At 43.1% G+C, this 21,027-nt stretch overlaps 1 protein-coding gene across 3 annotated transcripts; it reads left to right on the top strand.

The window, feature by feature from the left end:
• Positions 1-179: 179 nt before the first annotated feature.
• Positions 180-19,154, top strand: LOC119465358 (protein AMN1 homolog). 3 transcript variants are annotated; one of them, XR_007463559.1, is made up of 9 exons: positions 180-285; positions 3,026-3,158; positions 6,616-6,757; positions 9,911-10,128; positions 12,078-12,134; positions 13,827-13,941; positions 14,069-14,192; positions 15,010-15,087; positions 15,507-19,154. XR_007463559.1 is itself a non-coding variant. In XM_037726146.2 (8 exons), the coding sequence occupies exons 1-7, from the start codon at positions 233-235 to the stop codon at positions 15,072-15,074; spliced, it is 783 nt and encodes a 260-aa protein (XP_037582074.1). In that variant the 5' UTR covers positions 180-232; the 3' UTR covers positions 15,075-15,087; positions 15,507-19,151. The 3 variants fall into 3 exon arrangements, 1 of the variants encoding a protein (XP_037582074.1); XR_007463558.1 differs by lacking the exon at positions 14,069-14,192 and having other exon boundaries at positions 15,507-15,788; positions 18,722-19,111; XM_037726146.2 differs by lacking the exon at positions 14,069-14,192 and having other exon boundaries at positions 15,507-19,151.
• The last annotated feature ends 1,873 nt before the right edge of the window (positions 19,155-21,027 follow it).

Genomic DNA, 21,027 nt, shown 5'->3' with positions numbered 1-21,027 from the left:
CACAAGTAACAGAACCGCAGTTAATAGTACAATGACAAAAACATGGCAAACATAAATAAAATTGCTAATAAAAACTTGACCTCTGTAGAAATATGATGATTAAAATTACGTTTCGTTTGCAAGTTTCTTTGCTACACTGTACAAGTGCGGTCCTGTTAAGTATGGACGCGCCCGTGTGTTTGTTGTTGTGGTTGCGAATGGCGTTCTGGCGAAGGTAGCATTGCGTACCGAAATGAATAATCAGCATCGCTTCAGTGGACGAGAAGTTCATCTCCTGAAAGATATGTGCGTCGATATTCTATTAATAATGGATCCAACTCGTTTTAGGCGCGAGCGAGTGATGACAACGTCTGAAAATGATATGAATGAGAGAAGTAATGATGTTTCCTCCAGTGATGACACCCTGTCATTAGGAAGATTGCTGAACAAACATGTTAGAAACATTGGTTTATCACGTACGTGATGTTCAACGGGAGCCGCGGAGACCGCTCTTGACATGTGCTTTTTACGACCGAGTGTCGTCGTATCATAACATCGAGGGGGGACGATCGAGGCGTTAGAGGTATAAGTTATTGGCGAGTCTATTCATATAGTTATCTACATAGCCTGTGCTCGGGACTTGCAAAATCCTTCGTTATACAGGGATTTAGGGTCATACAGGGTTATACAGCGTCAAGTAGTGCAATGCATCACTACTTCATGCGAAAGGGATAGTGTCGCCGAAAGTGATTGACCGAGAATACATGTTATGTAGCTAATTGAGTAGCTATGTTTCTACCATGCTGCGTCACCATTTTTCTCTAATCATAGACTGCAAGTGACATATAATGCATCCAAAGTGAAATCCAGCATGTGCGAGGAAGGCGCTGCGGAACTGTCATCGCTAAGATATAAGATGCGAGCTGTCGACTCTAAAAAACTGAGATTGTCTGTCCCCTAGTGTGCTTTCCGCATTATCGTCAATAAAATCCTCTGTAACAAAGATCTGACTTTTTATACTCCTGGCAATCGAAAGACGGGGGTTCGTGTGAATAGCTTAAGCAATTGTGAGTGGTTAAGGAGGAGTAATATAGATAGCACACATGAGAGCTATTACTTTCCATGTATAAACAGTTTCGCAGGCAATATGGGTTTTCAGAATTCTCGTCAATCTGACGAACATCAGTCCAACTTACGAGGGCAACTTGGTCGCAGCAAACAGTGTAGACATTCAATTAAGCTGCTTGAAAACCGAGTCACATTGCGAAAGCCTGCTTGTTGACATATGAAGATCACTTGACTCCATAGGTTAGCAGAATAAGCAGATACTCACTCATGATTACTTCCACAGGACATGTACTTGCTCACACTCGTGTACTCAAACTTGTCACCACTCGCTTACCTGCTCATGCCCGCTCATACCCATCAACACTCGCTCTCACTCATAGTCACTGCGAAGTTAATAGCACTTTTTTATTTGAACAATGCCAACTTGGCGACCACGCCTGATCGCACACCACTACTACTGCCAGAAACCCGACACCATGGCTGAATTCCATTGCCGTATGAGTCGCCATCTGCCAGCGATTATTAGAAGCAGCATCAGTTCCGCAGCACCACAGCAGGCGCCACCGCTGACACGCCACGAGCACGCAAGCACAACAGTCACTTTCATTTACATTTATCGGCACCCACTCACGCTCATATGTGCATCCACTAACCGGCATTCCCTTACGTACGTCTACTCGCACTCTACGACAGTCACCCACTTTTAAGACTTGCGTCAACTCCAAATCACCGACTTTCGTCCGTACTCATGCCCACGTCTTCACCGCATTTCTTCTCATCTTTAGAATCACCGAAAGTGTACAGCTGTGAAATAGATTGTGGATTTTCAATTAATTAGTGAGTTTTGTCAAGTTTACAGAATGTGGACTTGGTGCGAAAGCTCACCACACGAACATCGAATATGAGAACATAAACTATTTCGTGTCCAGCAGGCTTGAAAAGCACTTATCCAGACACTTTAAAATCATGCCTTGTGCAAGACATTGTGAAAAAAAGAATGAAGAAATGGAACCTGCTACGTACAACGACATACTGACACTGAGCAAGAACACCTAACCGTCTACTCTCCCACTCGTTTTACTAAAACATGTTGCTCATGTTATTCAAGCTTACAGCGCAATTCCAATTAAAACTGTTTCAAGATGTATGGGATGCACTTTAATATCATTACTTTCATCGGTACTTTTGCTGTTGATGCATTATCTTGGTGTACACAGCACCTGAAATGGTTAAATCAAATAACAGTGCTAGTTACAGGACAGACAGAAAGAAAGGAATGGAGTGCTGACTATCAACCTCATTAGCTGTTATTCGATTTAACTTCATCATGCATCATCCAGCCTAGCCCAAGCGAGCATTCTGTTGCTATGCTTGACACCGCCAGCACACTAGAAAGACTTCTTTAACAGACATTTGGGGGGGCAAATGGGGAGGGGGGTCTTTTATTGCATTCATTTGTGTTTACTTTGGCTACTGAAACAACATTTTTAAGAGAAAACTTAAATACCGAGTCTCTTGCATCACATAATTGCACAGTTCTATATGTAAAGCAGTCCAGTAGAATTTGCATTATTTATTGATATCAAGGGATGGACATGGACAGTTGAAGATTACTGGGAGAGACCTTCATTCTGCAGTCAGTATAAAGTATGCTGATGCGGATGATTTATATCTGCCAGTTATGTCGGGCACTCTTGAAATTAACGTCTCCTGAATAAAAAAAAATTGTTAGTTGCAAAGAATTTGAAGGATTTTCGAAATCAAACCACTTTCAGACTGTAGCATACAAATAACACTAGAACTTTATATTGCAATCAGCAGGACACATCAGTTGTCACTGGTGATTCAGTGATTAAGCAGTGTTTATTTGATGGTCAGTTGGACAATTAAAGAGTGCTATATTTTTCTGTTATGCAACAAAGCATGTAACTGTACATGAGAGCTGCAAGTTGTACTTTTTGTATTACTCATTTGCCAGATGCCTGGATGCTCTTACTGGCTGCTCAGAAGCGGAATGGATTCAGCACGTCGTACTGCCACCAACCCTTGCTGATTATTATTATACACGGCTACAGAGGCGACAGTCTATTAACGACCATCTTGTGCCATTGGTACGTACATCAACAATTTACGTATCAAATTTCTTGTATACCTTAAATGAAACATGGGGTCGGAATAAAAAATCTTTTTACAGCAAAAGGCCCATGCTATTAACTTTTGAGTCTCAAGTTAACCCGCACCTATAACACGAGATGTTGCACCTATTCACTGATGTCTTAGTATTCCTTCAGGTCTTCAAGGTACTAGTACCCCTCTTCTTACATTCTGTGCAGTATAAGAATATTTTCGGAAGAAATTTGGCCTCACAGTTGGGGACACAAGAATCGCACATCTGTGTATACATTGTCTACACTGCGGTGCCACAAAGATACGTGCCAGCTAGCTTTGACAAGTGTTCCAGCATATTTGTAGTTAACACGAGCTAGGTAATGCAATGAAGAAAGGAATACATCCAAAGTGCAGATTATTACAGCTACCTATTTAAGTGTGTTTAGCTTAAGGGGGGATGCTACACTTTAAAGCCATGTTTTTTATTTAAAATATTTTATATATATTTTTTTATTTATGGATTCGCACCAACTAATTCACCAACTCATTGTGCTGAACAATTTTTTTATTTATTGATAGGTCTTTAAAAAATTTGCACACCCAGTCTATGGTGATGTGCTGATTTCAATATTGAAATTATTTTTAGCCTAGGACAACTAGTACCTGATGTACAGCAGACACTTGGTTCTTTTGTTCCATGAAAAATTTACATCTACATAAAAAAAGAACGAACACAGTGGTTAGGCTATAGAAATAATGTAGATTATCTAAGGTGTGCGCTAAGGTATAAACCAATGTCCTAGGGCAATTTGAACTAGAGTTAGTGCCTATCAAAGTTATGTAAAACAAATACCATCTTGACATGTGAAACATATGACTCATAAACAAAATTTGCTGATAAAAGTATTACACTAAAATTGGGCTTAGTGCACACTCCCTGCATATATCTTTTAGGTAACAAAAAGGAATTATTACGATAGCTAATATAGAACAGAGGCTATTATCTCTCCAAAATTGCATTTGTGTCAAAATTGTTTTGATAAATCATAGAAAAACATTTCAAAGCGCCTTCATTGAGACAAAACCTATAAAATCATGCAGAAAGTAAGGGTTTAGGAAAAGCAAATATGACAGAACTAGAAATAAGATTCTCGGGCCAATTTTTGGTCCTGAAGCGCTGCTCCCCCCTTAAAGAATCACCAGCGGCACTTTGTCTACTTCAGCACTTCTCACCATGGTGGTGTAGTGGCTTCGGCATTGTGCTGTGAAAGCCTGATTGCATGGGATCAAATCATAGTTGTGACGGCCGAATTTCGATAGCAGCGAAATGCAAAAACGCCCATGTACCATGCATTGGGTGCACGTTAAAGAACCCCAGGTAGTCAGAATTACTCCGGAGTCCCCCACTATTGCATGCCTCATAATCATATTGTGGTATTGGCACGTCAAACCCCAGAATTTAATTTAAATTATAAGTTCAGCACTACTGACATTATAATGCTGTTTTTGTTCATGAACTCAAAATGTGCCTCACTAAAACTTGGTGGCAGTTGACTTAACCGCCGCTTAAGGTTAGAGTTGGAGCTAGCTGAAATAGCATTTTTGGGAGACAGCGCTGCAAAGGCTTACGAGACATGCAAAAGCAGCACAAATGAGGAAGTGCTTCCTAGTTCTTGTTTGTGTCCCTGTAGTGTGTCTTGTAAGCCATTGCAGTGCATTTTTTCTCAGTTTAATGAGATAAACAATGCCGACAAGCACTCATGTCATCGGTTGCTAGTAAACAGGTTGCTAGCGGGTTCTCATGCTCATACCCCTTGTGTCTCTGCTCTTTACTGCTCAAAATCGCAGTATTAGCAACGAAAAGGGGTATGCTCTTTTGTGCTCGAAATTGCAGTATGTTGTCTATAAAGAGTTTATTTTGTAAGATTTCAGTTTGGTTCTTGCCCTGAAAGACATAATGGCGTTTCCGTTTGTCTGGCATAGCTACCTGGCAATGTCTCCATGGGTTGATTGACAGGTTGGCTCTGCCTGCCCAAGCGCTTGCGCAGATAGTTTCTGTGTCCTTTCTTTCTACAAAAGGACGGTATGTTGGGCACGTTGGTAATTCATACTGAAACCATTGAGTGCGCAACAACATCAACTACACAGAAAAGATACCGGACAAGTGCTTGTCTGTGTGTCTTTTCTGAGTAGTCCGTGTTGTTTCGTGCTGCCAGTGGTTTCCTTTTTATGACTCTGCTGCTTCTCTGGTGATAGTCAGCATTTGTGTGGCCCTTTTCGTTCCTCTTGGGTGTGTGTGTTTTGTACTTGTTGTGTCCTGAGTTACATACTTGCTCCAAGCCAGTCACCAACCAAAAGCAGTTTTTATTTGCAGTGGCACCATCTCTTGGGTGGCATCTTTAACTGTAGTACAATGACACCTTCAAAATTACAGTATTTATTTGTTTGTTTTATTACAGAAACTCTGCATCACCATACAGGCATTAAAGGGGTCCTGAACCACTTTTTATCGAAGTGGAGAAAGGCATTTTATTTCAGAAATACTTTCCCATAAAAAGTACTTCAATGCATTCAGCAGAAGCTGAGTTATTGGCAATCAAACACGGCCTCCGCTGTGCTGTCATTCCTTCTTCTATGCATTGCACTGCAAAGGCTACAGTGGAGTGGGGCGTGGCCGCAGTGCTGCACCTTCGAAATGTCACTATGGCGCGCAGTTCAAATTTTATTTTGGATGTTAATGTAGACTCCACAACTTCCGATTTTGGTGCCTACGATGCGCTAAACGTAAGGCAAGTGCGGCTCTCCTCAGCGAGCCGCAGTGCACAGCCAGTGGACTCGTGGCGGGACCCTACAGCGGCCGCGGTGTAGTCGACCGCAGTGACCAATAGCAGCCGCGTATAGGAATCCGCTTATTTACGAAATAAAGCATCCAGAAAAGAGTGAGGATCATGGCTTCTGTTGAAAAGCGAGCGTCTGAGAGAAAGGTGACTTCGTGCAGCGCATATGACAGGAAAACTTGGCTGAGGTATTTACAGCAGCGTATGCTACTCGCAGACTATGTTATTTCACCAAGCCCAAGGGGTCGTTCAGAGCCCCTTTAATGCAGGGTGGGGATTACAGGTAATAAATACAAAGAAATGTAGGACCATGTGATTTGCCTCAAGATGTAATATGTAATGCTATGAGGCCAATACAAGAATTTATATCAATGCACAAACACAGAGTAACTAACAAAGTAAGAGTAAGATACATAAGTGAAAAACACATCCAGTAATTATGCCTGTGTGTGTGCTACCAGATGCACCGAATCAAAAATTCTTAAAATTTTTTTAACCGTAGGGCAATCTGTAACGGGTTGCAGCAACTTATTCCACATTGCAGTTTCATGTGAAAAAGTAGGCTTGACTTTTGTGACTGTGAATTGTTGCCATCTTGCTCCACTTTCTCTTCTGCATGCAGGTCTTGCACGCCAAGTCCCTTGAAGCTGACTTGTCTGGGAGCCCGGTTACAGGAGGCGCACTCATTCACCTCAGACCATGCACTTGGCTCAAAAAGCTGACTTTCTCTTCAGTGCCTTCAGATAACACTCCGTCCGAAATGAGTTGGGTAAACCCTGAACCTGTCATTTTTGCATTATTGGCACGTGTGGCGCTACAGTAAACCTTCGTCATAATGATGCCACCATGACTTCGTTATATGCGGTGTTCTGTTAAAAGCAACGAGGGTTCCTGAACGAGCCATAGACTACGGGAAGAGAGCTCCAACAGGATGGGAGCACGTAAAACATCAAAGAGCACATGGGTACAGACAGCTAGTGTGACTCTATGGCTAGGGCTTGAGTGCTGTCAGCATAAATATGCAAATGCTTTTTATTTTTTATTTCTTTATACCATATTTACACGATTGTAAGTCGACTCGAATGTAGGTCGACCCCCCCAAAATTGCATGTCTAAAAAAAAAAATTGGGGGTGGGGGGGGGGGAGAAAAACCACGCGAGTGCATTTTACACAAGGGAAATTTATTGATGGGGTTTCTAAAACTACTCATCGTCACTAGAGTTGACCTCACTGGTACTGCTGCCGTCATAGCTGCTGCGGTCCCACAGCGCGTCGTCATCAAAAGTGAGTCCACACTTCGCGAACGACCGCACCACGACATCGCGCGGTACAGCCCCCCACGCAGAGAGCATCCACCCGCACACAGTAGCCAGAGAGGCCACATTTTCTCGTGCTGAAGCTGCCACTGCCGCACCACACGTTCACTGACTCGAGACTTGCGTCCCGCTGCGCAGTTGTTAGTTTCCTCAACATGGAGGATAGCAGCCCGTTTGAACGCTGCTGAGAATGAGCGTCGAAAGTTCTTGGCACTCATGACAGGTGCGACGATTCAGCACAACAGCAGAAGTGACAGATGCACGCGACCGTCGAAAAACAATCATATCTCAACGAAAAGCTCTTCCGCCAACTACTAATACCCCCCAAACGATGGCTCTTCCGCCAACTACCAATACCCCCCTAACGGCGGCTCTTCCACCAGCTACCAATACCCCCCAAACGGCGGCTCTTCCGCCATCTACCAATACCCCCTAAACGGCGGCTCTTCCATGATCGATGCTCCCACAAAGCCGTGCGCTCGTGGTGTGCGCAATCAAAATGTATGCAATACAGTAAATTATTACGCTACGCTTCTACTGTAACCATAAAAACGTAGGTGCAAAGTTGTAACCACGCCGTAGCGCCCTTGATTTCTCGTTTCTCTTGCCGTTACTAGCGGTACACAGTTCAGTTTCGATTCTAAGTCGACCCCCAACATTGGATTGCCAAATTTTAAAAAATGGGTCGACCTACAATCGTGTAAATACGGTAATAAAGTTCTCTCGGTCACTCTTTTCTCATTTTTTTCTAAATGTAGTTTTAGTACACTTGGCTGTTTTGCTGAAGTAGTACGAGGGTTGTTGAATAAGTAAGGTAAAAAAAGAGCAATGAAGTCGCCTTCCACAAAATCTCTTAGTTATTTCTCAGCATAGTCCTCTTGGAGCTTCCCACACTTGTTCCAATAGCGTTACAATTGCTTCTTCCCATCAGAAATGTAGTTAGCGTTGAGGCCTTGAATATATTCCACAGCAGCAATGACTTCCTTATCTGATGAATATTTCTTGCCCCCAAGCCAAATCTAGAGGTTTGGGAAAAGAAAAGTTGCCAGGAGCGAAATACAAAAAAACAAAAAAACAGGTAGGATGGGGCAGCACTTTAAACCCTTATACGGGAAATTCAGCCATAACTGCAGAGGTGTGAGCTGCTTCATTGTCTTAGTAAAATAGGACTTTTTCTGAGCCAATCGTGACTTTTTTCTACGTAATGCATAATTATTACGTAATACGTAATGCGACTGTCTCAACCTTTCGTAGATAGTCAATGAAAATGGCACCTTGTTGACCCTGAAAAACAATGGCCACCACTTTCCCAACTGCCAAAACGGCTTTCGGCTTTCTCGCGGCATTTTTGCCAAGTGCTGACCACTGTTTTGACTGCTGCTTCTGCATGTCACACAGTCACAAATCAATGCTAAAATTCTTGTGGATTGCACTTGTGCAGTGACAAATACTTTTATGAAACATCTTCAGTCTTGTGGTCCATGGTCAACAAGTGCGGCACCCATCATTACACACTTTTTTTTTTCATGTCAGTTTCTCCTGTTGAATATCATGCACCAAGAAATTTCTACAATCTGAGCTGTGTATGCAACAAATATTCATTAAGCGATCCTCCATCACACTGCAATGAAATTTTTCAAGCATTTCTGGTGTGAAGACCTGAACTGTACATTTTGGACACGCTTCGTTCTTTATGGATATCTGGCCATGTCTGAATTCACTAATCCAAAAGTACACTGTTGGTGTTGGCACAGAGTTACCTTTATCAAACTCTGCTTTAACCAGCACGACTGACTAGTTCACCTAAAAATAAACGCTTCATCACTGCATGGACGGAGAACTCATCTTTGTCCATGCTTTTCACCAGTGCTGACTCGCTCACCTCAAACAGATGCTGAGTAAAAACTGAGCATCGCTTCAGGTGATAACTTGGTATGAGTTGCTTCGAAGACTGTTGCTATCTATCCATGTACTACAACTTGAAATAACATGTCATGTCTTGGAAATGTACCTTAGTTATTAAACAGCCCTTGTATATCTGGATCTAGGGAGCTAGAGCTATGCTTCCTTTTGAGAGAATGAAGGCTAAACATATGGGACTTGAAATGCTGGCAGATTTCTCATTTTCAGCTCCAGAAATTTTATTTTTTGTTTGTAACTCAGGGTCATTGCATGAACACTAAACTTAATTTTACTGTAAAATGAGTTGTAATTAGTAGTATCTGGTTGAATTAAGATATGCTTCTAGCACTGCACTCTTTCTGCATTTTAGTATCCACCGAAACTTTTATAACAATTTTCCCTTAAAACAGACCTTTTTTTGTTGTTTCAGCAAACTGTAGAAGGTAAAAATTTATTATCTCATAAACCACAGAATATGTTTAAATTGTGTTCCTGCCATGTCCTGCCAAATGAGCTAAAATAGAGTTTAAAAAGTACTTTATTAGTGTGGACCAGTTTATTGTCACTCTTTAGTGATACTTCAAGGGGTCCGAACTCTCACTATATCGAGAGCACAACTTTATTAAATGGCGAAGACAAAGGAATAGTCACATACTCAAAGGAGTTTGTATTGAAGGTTGTGCCTGTTTAATTTTTCAGGTCTCTTGGAAACTTTCAAGTGCTTTCACAAGTTGGAGTGGCTTGAATTGAGTGGGGTCAGTGGGGTCACGGATGCTGTCCTTGAAACTGTGGCAAAGCAGAACAAACACCTCACAGTTGTTAAACTGAATAGGTGTGTGAACCTAGGTGATGATGGCCTCAATGCGCTGGGGCAGAACTGCCATTTCTTGAAGTCAGTTGACTTCTCTTCAACTCAGGTCAGTTGTGCAGTTCATTTCATATTCTTGTACGGCCGAATTTTGATATAATGAAGACGGATATAGCGAGCTGTTGGATATAAAGAAGTAAGCCTAAAATGTGTGCAACCTTGAGACATACTTCTTGGTGATGTCAGTAGCATGTAATGAGTATCTGCTTATAGCGAATATCAGATATAACGAAAGTATTTTTGTTTCGTGTACAACTTCATCATCATAAGGAGTTTCAAGTGTAGCAAATTTTTTGCAGGTACGTTTGGTGACTGCAGGCGGAGGCTAATTCACTCGCTGATATTTCTTCTTTGGCCATTTTTTTGTCTTGTCTTGACATATTTCGCGTAACTTCCAGCTTTCATTATTGGCCTTTCACATAATTTTTAGTGACTCCCAATTTACTCGTGTTTATCCTTAACTAACTTTTCCTTGTGTGTGTGCAATAGAAAAAGCCTCGGTCTGTTTTGGCATGCTTTGTGTAACTTCCTTTGTATATTGAAAGTTGTTGTCCTTCACTATGTGAAGCCAAGAAAAACATAAGGAAAATATAACTGGCTCTTCTTATTTGAAATGTAGAAATAATGGAGAATAGGGGGGGGGGACATAAAGCACAAGATAAGACAACTTGCCGCTAGTGGCAGCCAAGCCCACAACCTCCACTACGCAGAAGTGTTGCTCTAGCATTTTAGCTACAGCAGCAGGCGTTCCCCATTTTTTAAACAGCGAATCTGTTTAAGCCAGTGGTTAGTCCAGGGAGTGTGCTCAGGAAAACCTCGCCGAGCGATGACGTCCCTCCGCGTCGCCTAGCAACGCCGAGCCTCGCAACAGCTGTGTAGGTGAAGCTAAGCCGTGACGTCATCGTGTGCACCATAGCTTTGCCCAGCTTTGCTGAGCCACGACGTCATCACGCTGAGCTCCCGCATAGCCGTGTTGCCACAGCTGTGGTAGGTGGAGCTAAGACATGACGTCACTGTGATGATCCTCATAATAATAGCTCCGCGTCACCACTGCGGCGACAGAATGCCCCACGTCTCGGCACTGAGCACATCACCATGAGAATGGGGTGACCGAAGAAGTGCGCTACTTCCGAAAAAGAGGAAGCGCGGCGCGAAAACCATCATGTTGCTGCTCAAGAGCAGATGAGACGACTTCGGACCAACCCTGAGTATCGCGGCGACAAAACGTCGGCGATTTGCAGAAGACTTGGAGTTATGAGCTTGCGTTACCGAGAAAAAGCATGTGTGCAGCCAGAAGCATCAACAAAATGATCCGGGCCTGCGACTTAGCCGATCTGAGATAAAGCTAGGTGTGATCGACAGCTTTTCTGTTTGCACGGTCTTCGCACCACTAGTGTGAAGCTGTCCCCATTTTTTTCTTTTGTATTTATACTAGACCCAGCCTTGAAATTGTTAGCCTCCTCCACAACAGTGCCCCTCTTAGACCAGTGTGGAATGTTGAGACGTCAAACAACGTGTATCTGTGACAGTACAAGCTGCCAGTACACTTGTTTGAAGCATGTGAGTGGAATGCTGTCGATCAAAGTCATTGAACATAGCCGTAGATATTGGCTGTCAGGCAAGGCACTCCTTTTGGTCTCGCTCGTACACTCACGTGCCTGCACGTGCATGCCATATATTTTTTATCGTAAACTCGTCAGCTACAGTTGTAAATCATTTTTCTTGCACTGCAACACAATTATGCTCTCTGGACAATTGCGCTAGCAGCTCTATGTGTTGGTAAGATGTGTGCCCAACTTGTGTTTTTCCTTGTGTTGTGTTCAAAGTCAATCTTTCGTGCTAACCTTGGAGTATGGGGATTTTCACCCTCAGTGGACTCAATATGTGTGGTGGTGGTAAGTGCAGCATACTGGTTTGGTTATGTCTAAAAAAATGTGCTGCATATTTGAAGGAATCTATTGCGGTGTAATTTGAAAGGGTTTACTTTGCCCTCTGCAGATAACTTCTCGTGGTTTGGATGCCTTAGTGAAAGGTCCCTGCAGCGTCACCTTAGAGGTAAGTTGACAGCTCATGACCTGTGTTGCCAGATTTGGCTGTTTTGTGCAAAACCAACAGCTTTCGGGCACAGGGAGTAGAAAAATTTCAGTTTCTTAACTGTTTCGCTAGCTTGTGGCTACTTTTGAAGGCAATATTATGATATAGCCACAACATTCTGGTGATATATTGGCACTTTGCATTAACCATCGTAACACTGTGGCAATAACAGGGTGACAATAGGGTTCACCCAGCTACACTTCTTATATCTGCCTTCTGTGGTACCTGAAAGCCATGCCAGGTCATTGTTTGAAAGTGTGTCTTGTATTTGTAGGAAGTCAAAAGTGCTAAAAAACAGTAGTCCATAGTGTTCCAGTGTATGCAAGGTGAATATGTTGTGAATAGCTGAATGGAATCTCAAAGTGTTGGTGGTTCAATATACAGAAAAAGTTCCATTTGCGTTCCATATGTCACTTGACATATGGAACGCAAATGAATCGGGAAAAGTATTGCATTGAAAAGAACAGATTTCACAGTTGAAATCTAAATGATACTACAGATAGGGTTGAACACCTCTATAGTAGAATGAACTGTATAATGCAAGATTAATTATGTCCCGGCTGAATTCCTATCTTTCATATACTTTGTGAATGCATCTACAATGAAGACCAGGAAATTCGGCATTCCCAACAGCTGATTTCTTGCTTTACAACGAACTCCACATAGCGGTGCCGCCACTGCCCTCTGAAGACGTCACTGAGGTGCATATTCTGTCAGGTGAAGTGCGCACACAAATAAACTCGTCACTTATTTAACTATGTCTCCCTTGAATTCATCTTAAGTTAAGGTTTTCTTTCATTAACAATGCTTAGCCTGCTGTATTGTGAGCAGTACAGTGCACGACCTTTACAACAAAGTGACCTGTATGTGTATAACGAAGGATTTTTGAGGCCATGAGAACTTTGTTATAAAGGCATTGGACTGTACAAGAAGGTAGGGAACAACTTGTTGCACATTTGCTGTGATGAAATAAAGAAACAGCCCATATCAATGCACAGCTTGGTGCCTATATAGTTGTGCACTGCAAATATCTGTTTTACCCCCAGTCTTGCTAATCGTATGAGAAGTTTTAAGTCACACTACTGAAGTACACTAATAATCTAAGATCATCATTGTTGCATTGCAGATTAGCGGCAGAACATGTAGACAAAGCGTACTCAATCCCTGGTTTTCCTTGGGAAAAATTTTATGTGTGAAGTTTTAATGAACTGCTTTAAAAGATCTGTTGGTGCCACCTGAAGCAGCTGTAGCTGGCCTTACTATGACAGTTAACAATGACGAAGTTGACAATGACTATGATGCCATGACAAAAAAATGGCAGTGGTGTCATGAGAACTATCTTGGCACAACCATGATAGTATCACACAATGAAAGCTCCAAATCCATGTCATGATGGAAGGTTTAAGAAATAATTTGGTGTTGTGACGGCAGGATTTTACTTTTTAATGCAAATCCTGCTACTGTGAAAGCACAGCAGTGTTTTATGACATCTGTGACAGATGTCATGAAAATTAGCTCAAGTGTTTTTAACAGTTATCACTGTAATAAGATTTTGGCTCTAGACTGCTGATACAAAAGTCCATTTGGGAGTGTCTATGTCTGAGCGTCCAAGTTTTTTGTCCATTTGAACCTCAGTGACTCTTTGTCCTGCAGGAGTTCCTTGCCAATCAATGCAGCAAGCTTGGAGCCGATGCAGTGATGACCCTCATGACCAACTGCCCATCACTGCAAATACTGAGCTTGGCAGATTGCCGCCAGATACTGTTTGGTAAGCAGAGTTCTTTTGCTGTAGCCGATGAGCCAGAGAGACTCATGTAAAACAGCAGTAAGATAGTTGCTGCTCACTTCAGTGTATGTTTCACTGAAGGCATCGTCTTTCACTGTGGCATTTGCAGAATGTCCTGACAGTTCCACATCAATTTCTTTCTTGACTCCTGTGTGAGCTTTGTCATCACCCAGCGTCCAATTTTGTCGACACCTGTCTTCAATTACTCAACCTTTGGCAATTACTTATGCAAAGTAAGATTGTCTCACATTCTTGAGCATTATGCAGTTAGTAGCTTACGATGTTTTATTCTCTCTTTTCCAAACCTTATCTCCATATTTTTCCTAATCACCACTGAAAGTTTGTGAAATAAATGTGATGCTACATAATGTATGGTACAGATGAACACAATTTCTTTGGACTTGTTATCGCAAAGAGAAAAAGTCAGCTTAGATTAGTGATTCCTTTGAATCTGACCTCATTTGCTATGTCAGCAGCAGGCTGTCATTGCAGAAAGAAAACTTTGCTTTAAAAGCAATCAGGGGTGTATTTTACACCCTAATTTATTGTAAGCGCTTTAGTAAATAAGATGTTTATGTTTGCAGTTCTCCGGCTTAAACAAAAGCAACTGGGACTGTGGCGATATTTTTCAGTAGTGCTTCCATGTATGTGTTAAGTCCATAGCTTACATGGCCACAGAGTGTTGTCCACAGGTATAGTGACTACACTTGTGGTGTCATAGGAGTTCAATACCGCATTCACATTACATGCTGAAGTGGAAGTGCTGCAATACTGGTGACATGGAGAGGAAAACAAAAGCATTGTGCTGAACTCCCGTATTCAGAAATGCATCTTAACTTGAAGCGCTTGTTTGACTTTATATAACTGACGCCTGGTGTTACCTTGCCCAGGACACTCATTGCGTTCCTTTGGCGCGTTCACGACGGGCGTCATTTAGATCAAGTCAAGCATGCGCTTCCAGTTAAGATCCATTTATGAATACGGGGGTGAACACATGGGATTATAGCATCATCAGACTTGTCATAGCATGTTTTTCCTCCTACGATGCAGCCCCTGAGGCAGTACCAGTGAGAATGGAGAGGAAGGGCCAGTTATCGTGGTTCGTCTTCTGTTGACTGTCACTAGGAGGTGAGAGGGTCACTTGCTTCGTATTCAATGCTTTTCTTTCAAGTCTTACCAGCGAAGGGCTTGGTACATGGATAGCCAGCTGTGTATTCAATAGCCTTATAATTAGGTTGACTTTCCAGTGTGCTCTGCTTTGCTGTGCTGAAGTCTTTAATGTTACACATTGGGTTCATTAGCCGCACGAGATATAACAAGTACATAGCACCACCACTGCAGACAGGGACTGTCTCTGTCTGCTCTTGAGTTCTCAGGGCAGCTGCAGTGTGGTCTTGTGGACAGAAATTGCACAGAATTTTTAGGTTGTCACCGAGTATAGACAAGAAAATATATCACAGAATTTTTAGGTTGTCACCGAGTATAGACAAGAAAATATATGCACCCTACTTTTCAGCTGATGTATTTTTGAACTGCATACTTTTCAGGTGTGCTTCACCACAAGATGCCTGTGGTCTGCATTTATCACTGTCTCTGGCAAACAGCTGGCACGGAACCGGCACCTTTCAGTTTTAAATGCGAAGTATTTCTTGGCGAACATTTGCTACTTTGACAGTATCTATCTATCTATCTAGCCGCCTACGTCTTGGTGCTCTCATGGTCGTATCGTTAAGTTGATATTTACCAAAATTGGCATACTATGACAAGATTGTATGACGAACATAAATGATAGGTCATGACATGAATATCATGACATGTGTGTCATGTAGGTCATGAAATAGCTGCCTACGGCTTGGTGCTCTCATGGTCGTTCCGTTAACTTGGTAGGTACTGTTGTCATACTATTATCATAGTATGACAACAGTGCATGACGAACATAAATGATAGGTCATGACATGCGTGTCATGCAGGTCATTAAACAGCCGCCTAAATTGGCAATGACCCAGTGAAAAAACATTAACACTCAAAAAACACTGAAATGAGTTCGCACGCGGGGGACTAAGTGAAGGCAACAGTAAAGGGTGATGCTAGAAGTCATAGTCATGAGCATGACTCAGCAGAAATGACGACTCAGCGAAAAAAGTTTAACTTGGAAACCACTGAAATGGGTTCTGACGTGGGTACTAAGTGAAGGAAACACTAAAAGATGGTGCTAGAAGTCATAGTCATGAGCATGACTCAGCAAAAATGACAATGACTCAGTGAAAAAAAGATTAACACTCAAAAACCACTGAACTGGGTTCGGACGTGGGTACTAGAGCACTGCACGGGCCTGATTTTTCGGCCCGAGCACGACCCGGGCCCGCTTTACGAGGCCCGAGCCCAGCCCGGGCCCGTAATACAAAGCTCGAGCCCGGCCTGGGCGTACATGACCGAGACCAGCCCGTGCGTACATGACCGAGACCAGCCCGGGCCCGACCCAGGCCCGTGTTACTGAGCCCGGCCCGGGCCCGGGCGTTCATTACTAAGCTTAGCTAGGGCTCGCGTGTGCATGACCAGGCCAGGCCTGTAAGAAAAAAAAATCTTTTTTTTACTGGCCTAATGGATGGTCAAAACGCCTAATTGAATATTTAACATAATTACACGAATTACCTTTTTAATTAATTATTTTACGGCACATCTTTCAATCTACGAATTATAGCCACTGAGCTCGCAAGACTTGGAACGAATTCTCAGGACTGAACCAGTTTCGATACATTAATTTTCAAAATGTCCGACGAAATGCATGGGCGTTCCAGTTAACTTTTTGAGGAAAACGCTGTTTTATGCATTGAAGCACAAAAGTAACTGGCCTTAGCTCTAAAATAATGCCATAGTATCGAAACTGGTAATAGTGCGATCACAAAAGCGGTAACATGGAAATGGTTTCAGGAGTGGTTCTTTGTATAATTTATTTTTCCTTACGCGGAAACAATGTTCGTTTTTGCAGAAAAGAAAAAAAAATTAGTGTAGCTTGCACTGGGGCGGCGCAATGCTAAAGAGACAGCGGAGCTGATGGGCACCTAGCTAGTCGCTTTTGGGCTAGGCTAAGCACTACCAAGTCATCCCCAGCATTTCCCGGAATTTTTTTATTATTGATTGATTATTGATTAGCTATTGATTGCCTATCGATTGTCTATTGCAAGATATTGGCCACGTATTTGGGATAGGCTAAGCACTACCAAGTTATCCGAATTTATTGATTATTGATCCATTATCGATTAGCTATTGATTGGTTGTCGATTGGCTATCGTAAGGTATTGGCCACGTATTTGGACTAGGCTAAAGTCATTCCCAGCATTTTCAGGAATTTATTGATTAGTGATTGATTATTGACTAGCTATTCATTGGCTATCAATTTCCTATCGATAGGCAATTAGTTCCCACCATTTTTAGCTAGAATTAACCAGGCTCAGCTGGTGTATGTGCTACTGCGCTTGGACCCTTTCTGCACTGCTGCCAGGATCGGCCCACATTTTTGGATTCAGCGGACACATTAGGCCCGGCTGAAACAGCTCCACTGTTAAAAATGAGAACTTCATCTGTTTTACTATTTTCTTTCATAAGATATAGTCATCTGATAAGATATACAGTCAAGAGAGCGGTGTGGATCTGAGAACAAACGGGGATAACCGATATTCTACTTGACATTAAGCGGAAAAAATGGAGCTGGGCAGGCCATGTAATGCGTAGGATCGATAACCGATGGACCATTAGAGCTACAGAATGGATACCAAGAGAAGGGAAGCGCAGTCCAGGACGGCAGAAAACTAGGTAGGGTGATGAAGTTAGGAAATTCGCAGGCGCAAATTGGAATCAGCTAGCGCAAGACAGGGTTAATTGGAGATCGCAGGGATAGGCCTTCGTCCTGCAGTGGACATAAATATAGGCTGGTGATGATGATGACAGTCATCTTGCACGTGTCACTTCAGCTTGGCACAGAATGCATTGAACCATGCAATGCACAACGGTCGCGTGTGCTCGAAGGCCTACTTAGGCCCTTCAATGAGCGGGCCCGCGTCTGGCCCGCGGCCTCAAGCCCGAGCCCGACCCGGGCCCGTGGCTTTAAGCCCGGGCCCGGCCCGAGCCCGCCGACAAACGCTTCGGACGGCCCGGCCCGACCCGCGGGCCGGGCCTGGGCTTTCGGGCCGGCCCGGGCCCATGCAGTGCTCTAGTGGGTACTAAGTGAAGGAAAAGGCTAAAGGTCAATGGTTGAAGTCATTGTCTTGAGCATGGTGGTAGAAAGTCATAGTCATGGGCATGACTCAGCAAAAATGACAGTGACTCTGCAAAAAAAGATTAACACTCAAAAACCACTAAAAGGGGTTCGGACGTTTGTACTAAGTGAAGGAAACTTCACTAAAGGGTGGTGGTAGAAGCCTTAGTCATGGGCGTGACTCAGCAAAAATGACAATGACTCAGTGAAAAAAGATTAACACTCAGAAACCACCGAAATGGGTTCGGACGTGAGTTAAGTGAAGAAAACACTAAAGGATGGTGGTAGAAGCCATAGTCATGATCATGACTCGGGAAAAATGACTATGACTCAGCAAAAAAAGATTACCACTCAAAAATAACTGAAATAGGTTCGGACTTGGGTACTAAGTGAAGGAAAAACTAAAGGTCAATGGTTAAAGTCATAGTCATGAGCGTGGTCTCCTAGGCATTGCTAAAGGGACTCCTGAGGAATCGACGTGAATGTCATGACATGCATGTCATGTAGGTCATGAAAAAGCCACCTACGTCTTGGTGTTCTCATGGTCGTTTCGTTAACTTGGTAGGCTCCCTGCACACTGCTTCGCATAACATAGATTCCCACAGGGCGTGGGATTTGCCTGGCTTTTTTTTATTTTACTTACACTTTCGAACGAGGCTGTTGGACTGTTCAAGTTCATTATTGCAGACATTGCTTGAACTCATTGTATTTATTTCATTTTATGACTGCAATAAATATTTTTCATATGACCTTTATTTGTTCTTCAATGTTGGGATAGTGCTTAGCATACATCGCTTATAACATAAGTCGCTGGAGTTGCGAATTTCCACACTTTCACCAAAACATTTTTCAAATGCATGTATGTGCAAAACATGTAGACTAAGCAGCCACTGGAATCGAGGCATACGACTGCAATATGCCCTCACTTTCGTTGGCGAGGTAGTTCCTCTGTTTTTTTTATGAGTGCCAAACAGCAATGCAAAGCATTTCATTGACTGCACCAATTGCAACTTTGGCCACCGAATCCGGATGAGACGGCGCTGGTGTCAACAAGTTTTGGGGATTGGAAAAGTTCTTAACGTGTCTTTAAGAAGCTTTGAGCTTCGTTAGAGCCACAATATCGAAGGGCGACAGGCCTAGAGGCACTGCCACAGCTCTGTCCGCGATTGAAATAGCAGGCGTGTCCAGTCTGGACTTTGTTGATATGTAACATACCTACGTTTCCTTATTGTATGTCTAGCCTTGAATTCTATTAAGGTATCAAGTGTATCCATGTGTGCCATGCGGTGTGCCGCATCTGCGTATCCCAATCCAGTGAAGCTCGATCCGAGGAAGCACGTTTTGCTGGCTTTCGTGCTCCTAAAATTTTAGCGGTACAATTTTCTAAGCATTGCTTACCTGGCACCCTGGCATCAAACTTTACAAACTGAAAGGTAGAATAACTCGACCAAAGAGTCATCTTTAATTTGGATAAAACGACCTGATGACACTGGCCGCGAATATGCCACGATCAACCAGACTCATGCAACACGTTGAAGGAATATGTGCGCTATTAGGTCTTGAGTGGTGCCTGTGCAAGGGCGCCTCATTGACTCGAGAGAGCTGAAAAAATCATGAGCCATTCCACTCTGTGAAGGTGGATGACCAGCGAAGCTGTTTAGCACACGACACAGACATGACACAGAGTTTTGATCAAAGGTACGAACACATTGTCTTGAGCGGCAGTGCCGGTCATTGCGACGAAAGGCACACACAGACACGTGCACACACATATTTACTCTTGATCGGTGGGCTTGATTATTGGCGTTACACACACACACAGAGACATTTATTCTCGATCGCTGCCGCGGGTCACATTCTTGTCTTTGTTCTCGTCGCTCTTCGTAGGCATGTTGCTCCTCAGGAGTTCGCACTACATGCAGCCTCCCCATTACGACGAGAGAAGCGAAATTCAAAATGGAGAATGGCAGTTTGTCTTCTTTATGGCTTTATTTATATACTCGCGTGACAGGACCACCCACCGACGTATAGGAGAAATGCGTGACGTTTCAACAGTGCCGCCAACCTGGGAGAGCGGCTGGAAACTAGGCACGCAAGCGGTTGGAACGACGACAAAGAGTGGGCGATGTGAGTTTTTGCTCGCGCAGAACAAAAGTGCATGGAACCCTAGCCATAAACAGCTTCGCTGTAAAACGAACGCCTACTCTCTGCAACAGTAACATTATTTTCTGGAGTAATACGGCGTGGAAAGCATGGCGTTAGCCAGATAGCTTGCCGGAGAGATTCGGAAGCACGGGAGTGCCCATGTGAACTAGGGGCAGCCGGCGCACAGTAGCCATGGCTTTTGTTACAGAACGAAAAAGAACACACATTCATTTTCTTCGCCGGTACATTGTTTTCATAATACGTTCTGTGTCAACTTTCATGTACCATTCTTGGTTGCTGGGTATGATAATCCTAGAAAATTGAACAGAAAGCATTAAGGTGTGTGCATGAAGAAATAATTGACTTCGTCCATTCGCAATAGTTGACCGACTTGAAAGTGCAGCTTTTATTCATAACCAATTTCATCATGTGTGCGGAGTTCATCGCTGTGCGCTTACTGGAAACAGTATCTTCTGAACATAGACACAATGAAGCTGATGGCATCAAGCACTTTCTGTTCACGCTGGCAGTCTAAAACGTACGCTTGTCTGCAACTGCAGTGTCGGAGTCCATGGAGTCGCTGCGGCTGAAGATTCATTTCGAAATTCACTTCCCAAAGTTATGTTTTCAGCCGAATACAGCACAGTGGTAGCCCGTCGACCTTGAGC

Source organism: Dermacentor silvarum, chromosome 9 (genome assembly GCF_013339745.2).
Source record: "Dermacentor silvarum isolate Dsil-2018 chromosome 9, BIME_Dsil_1.4, whole genome shotgun sequence".
Classification (NCBI taxonomy): Eukaryota; Metazoa; Arthropoda; class Arachnida; order Ixodida; family Ixodidae; genus Dermacentor; species Dermacentor silvarum.
Note: the sequence above shows the minus strand (reverse complement) of the source record. Positions and strands in the feature narration are given on the sequence as shown.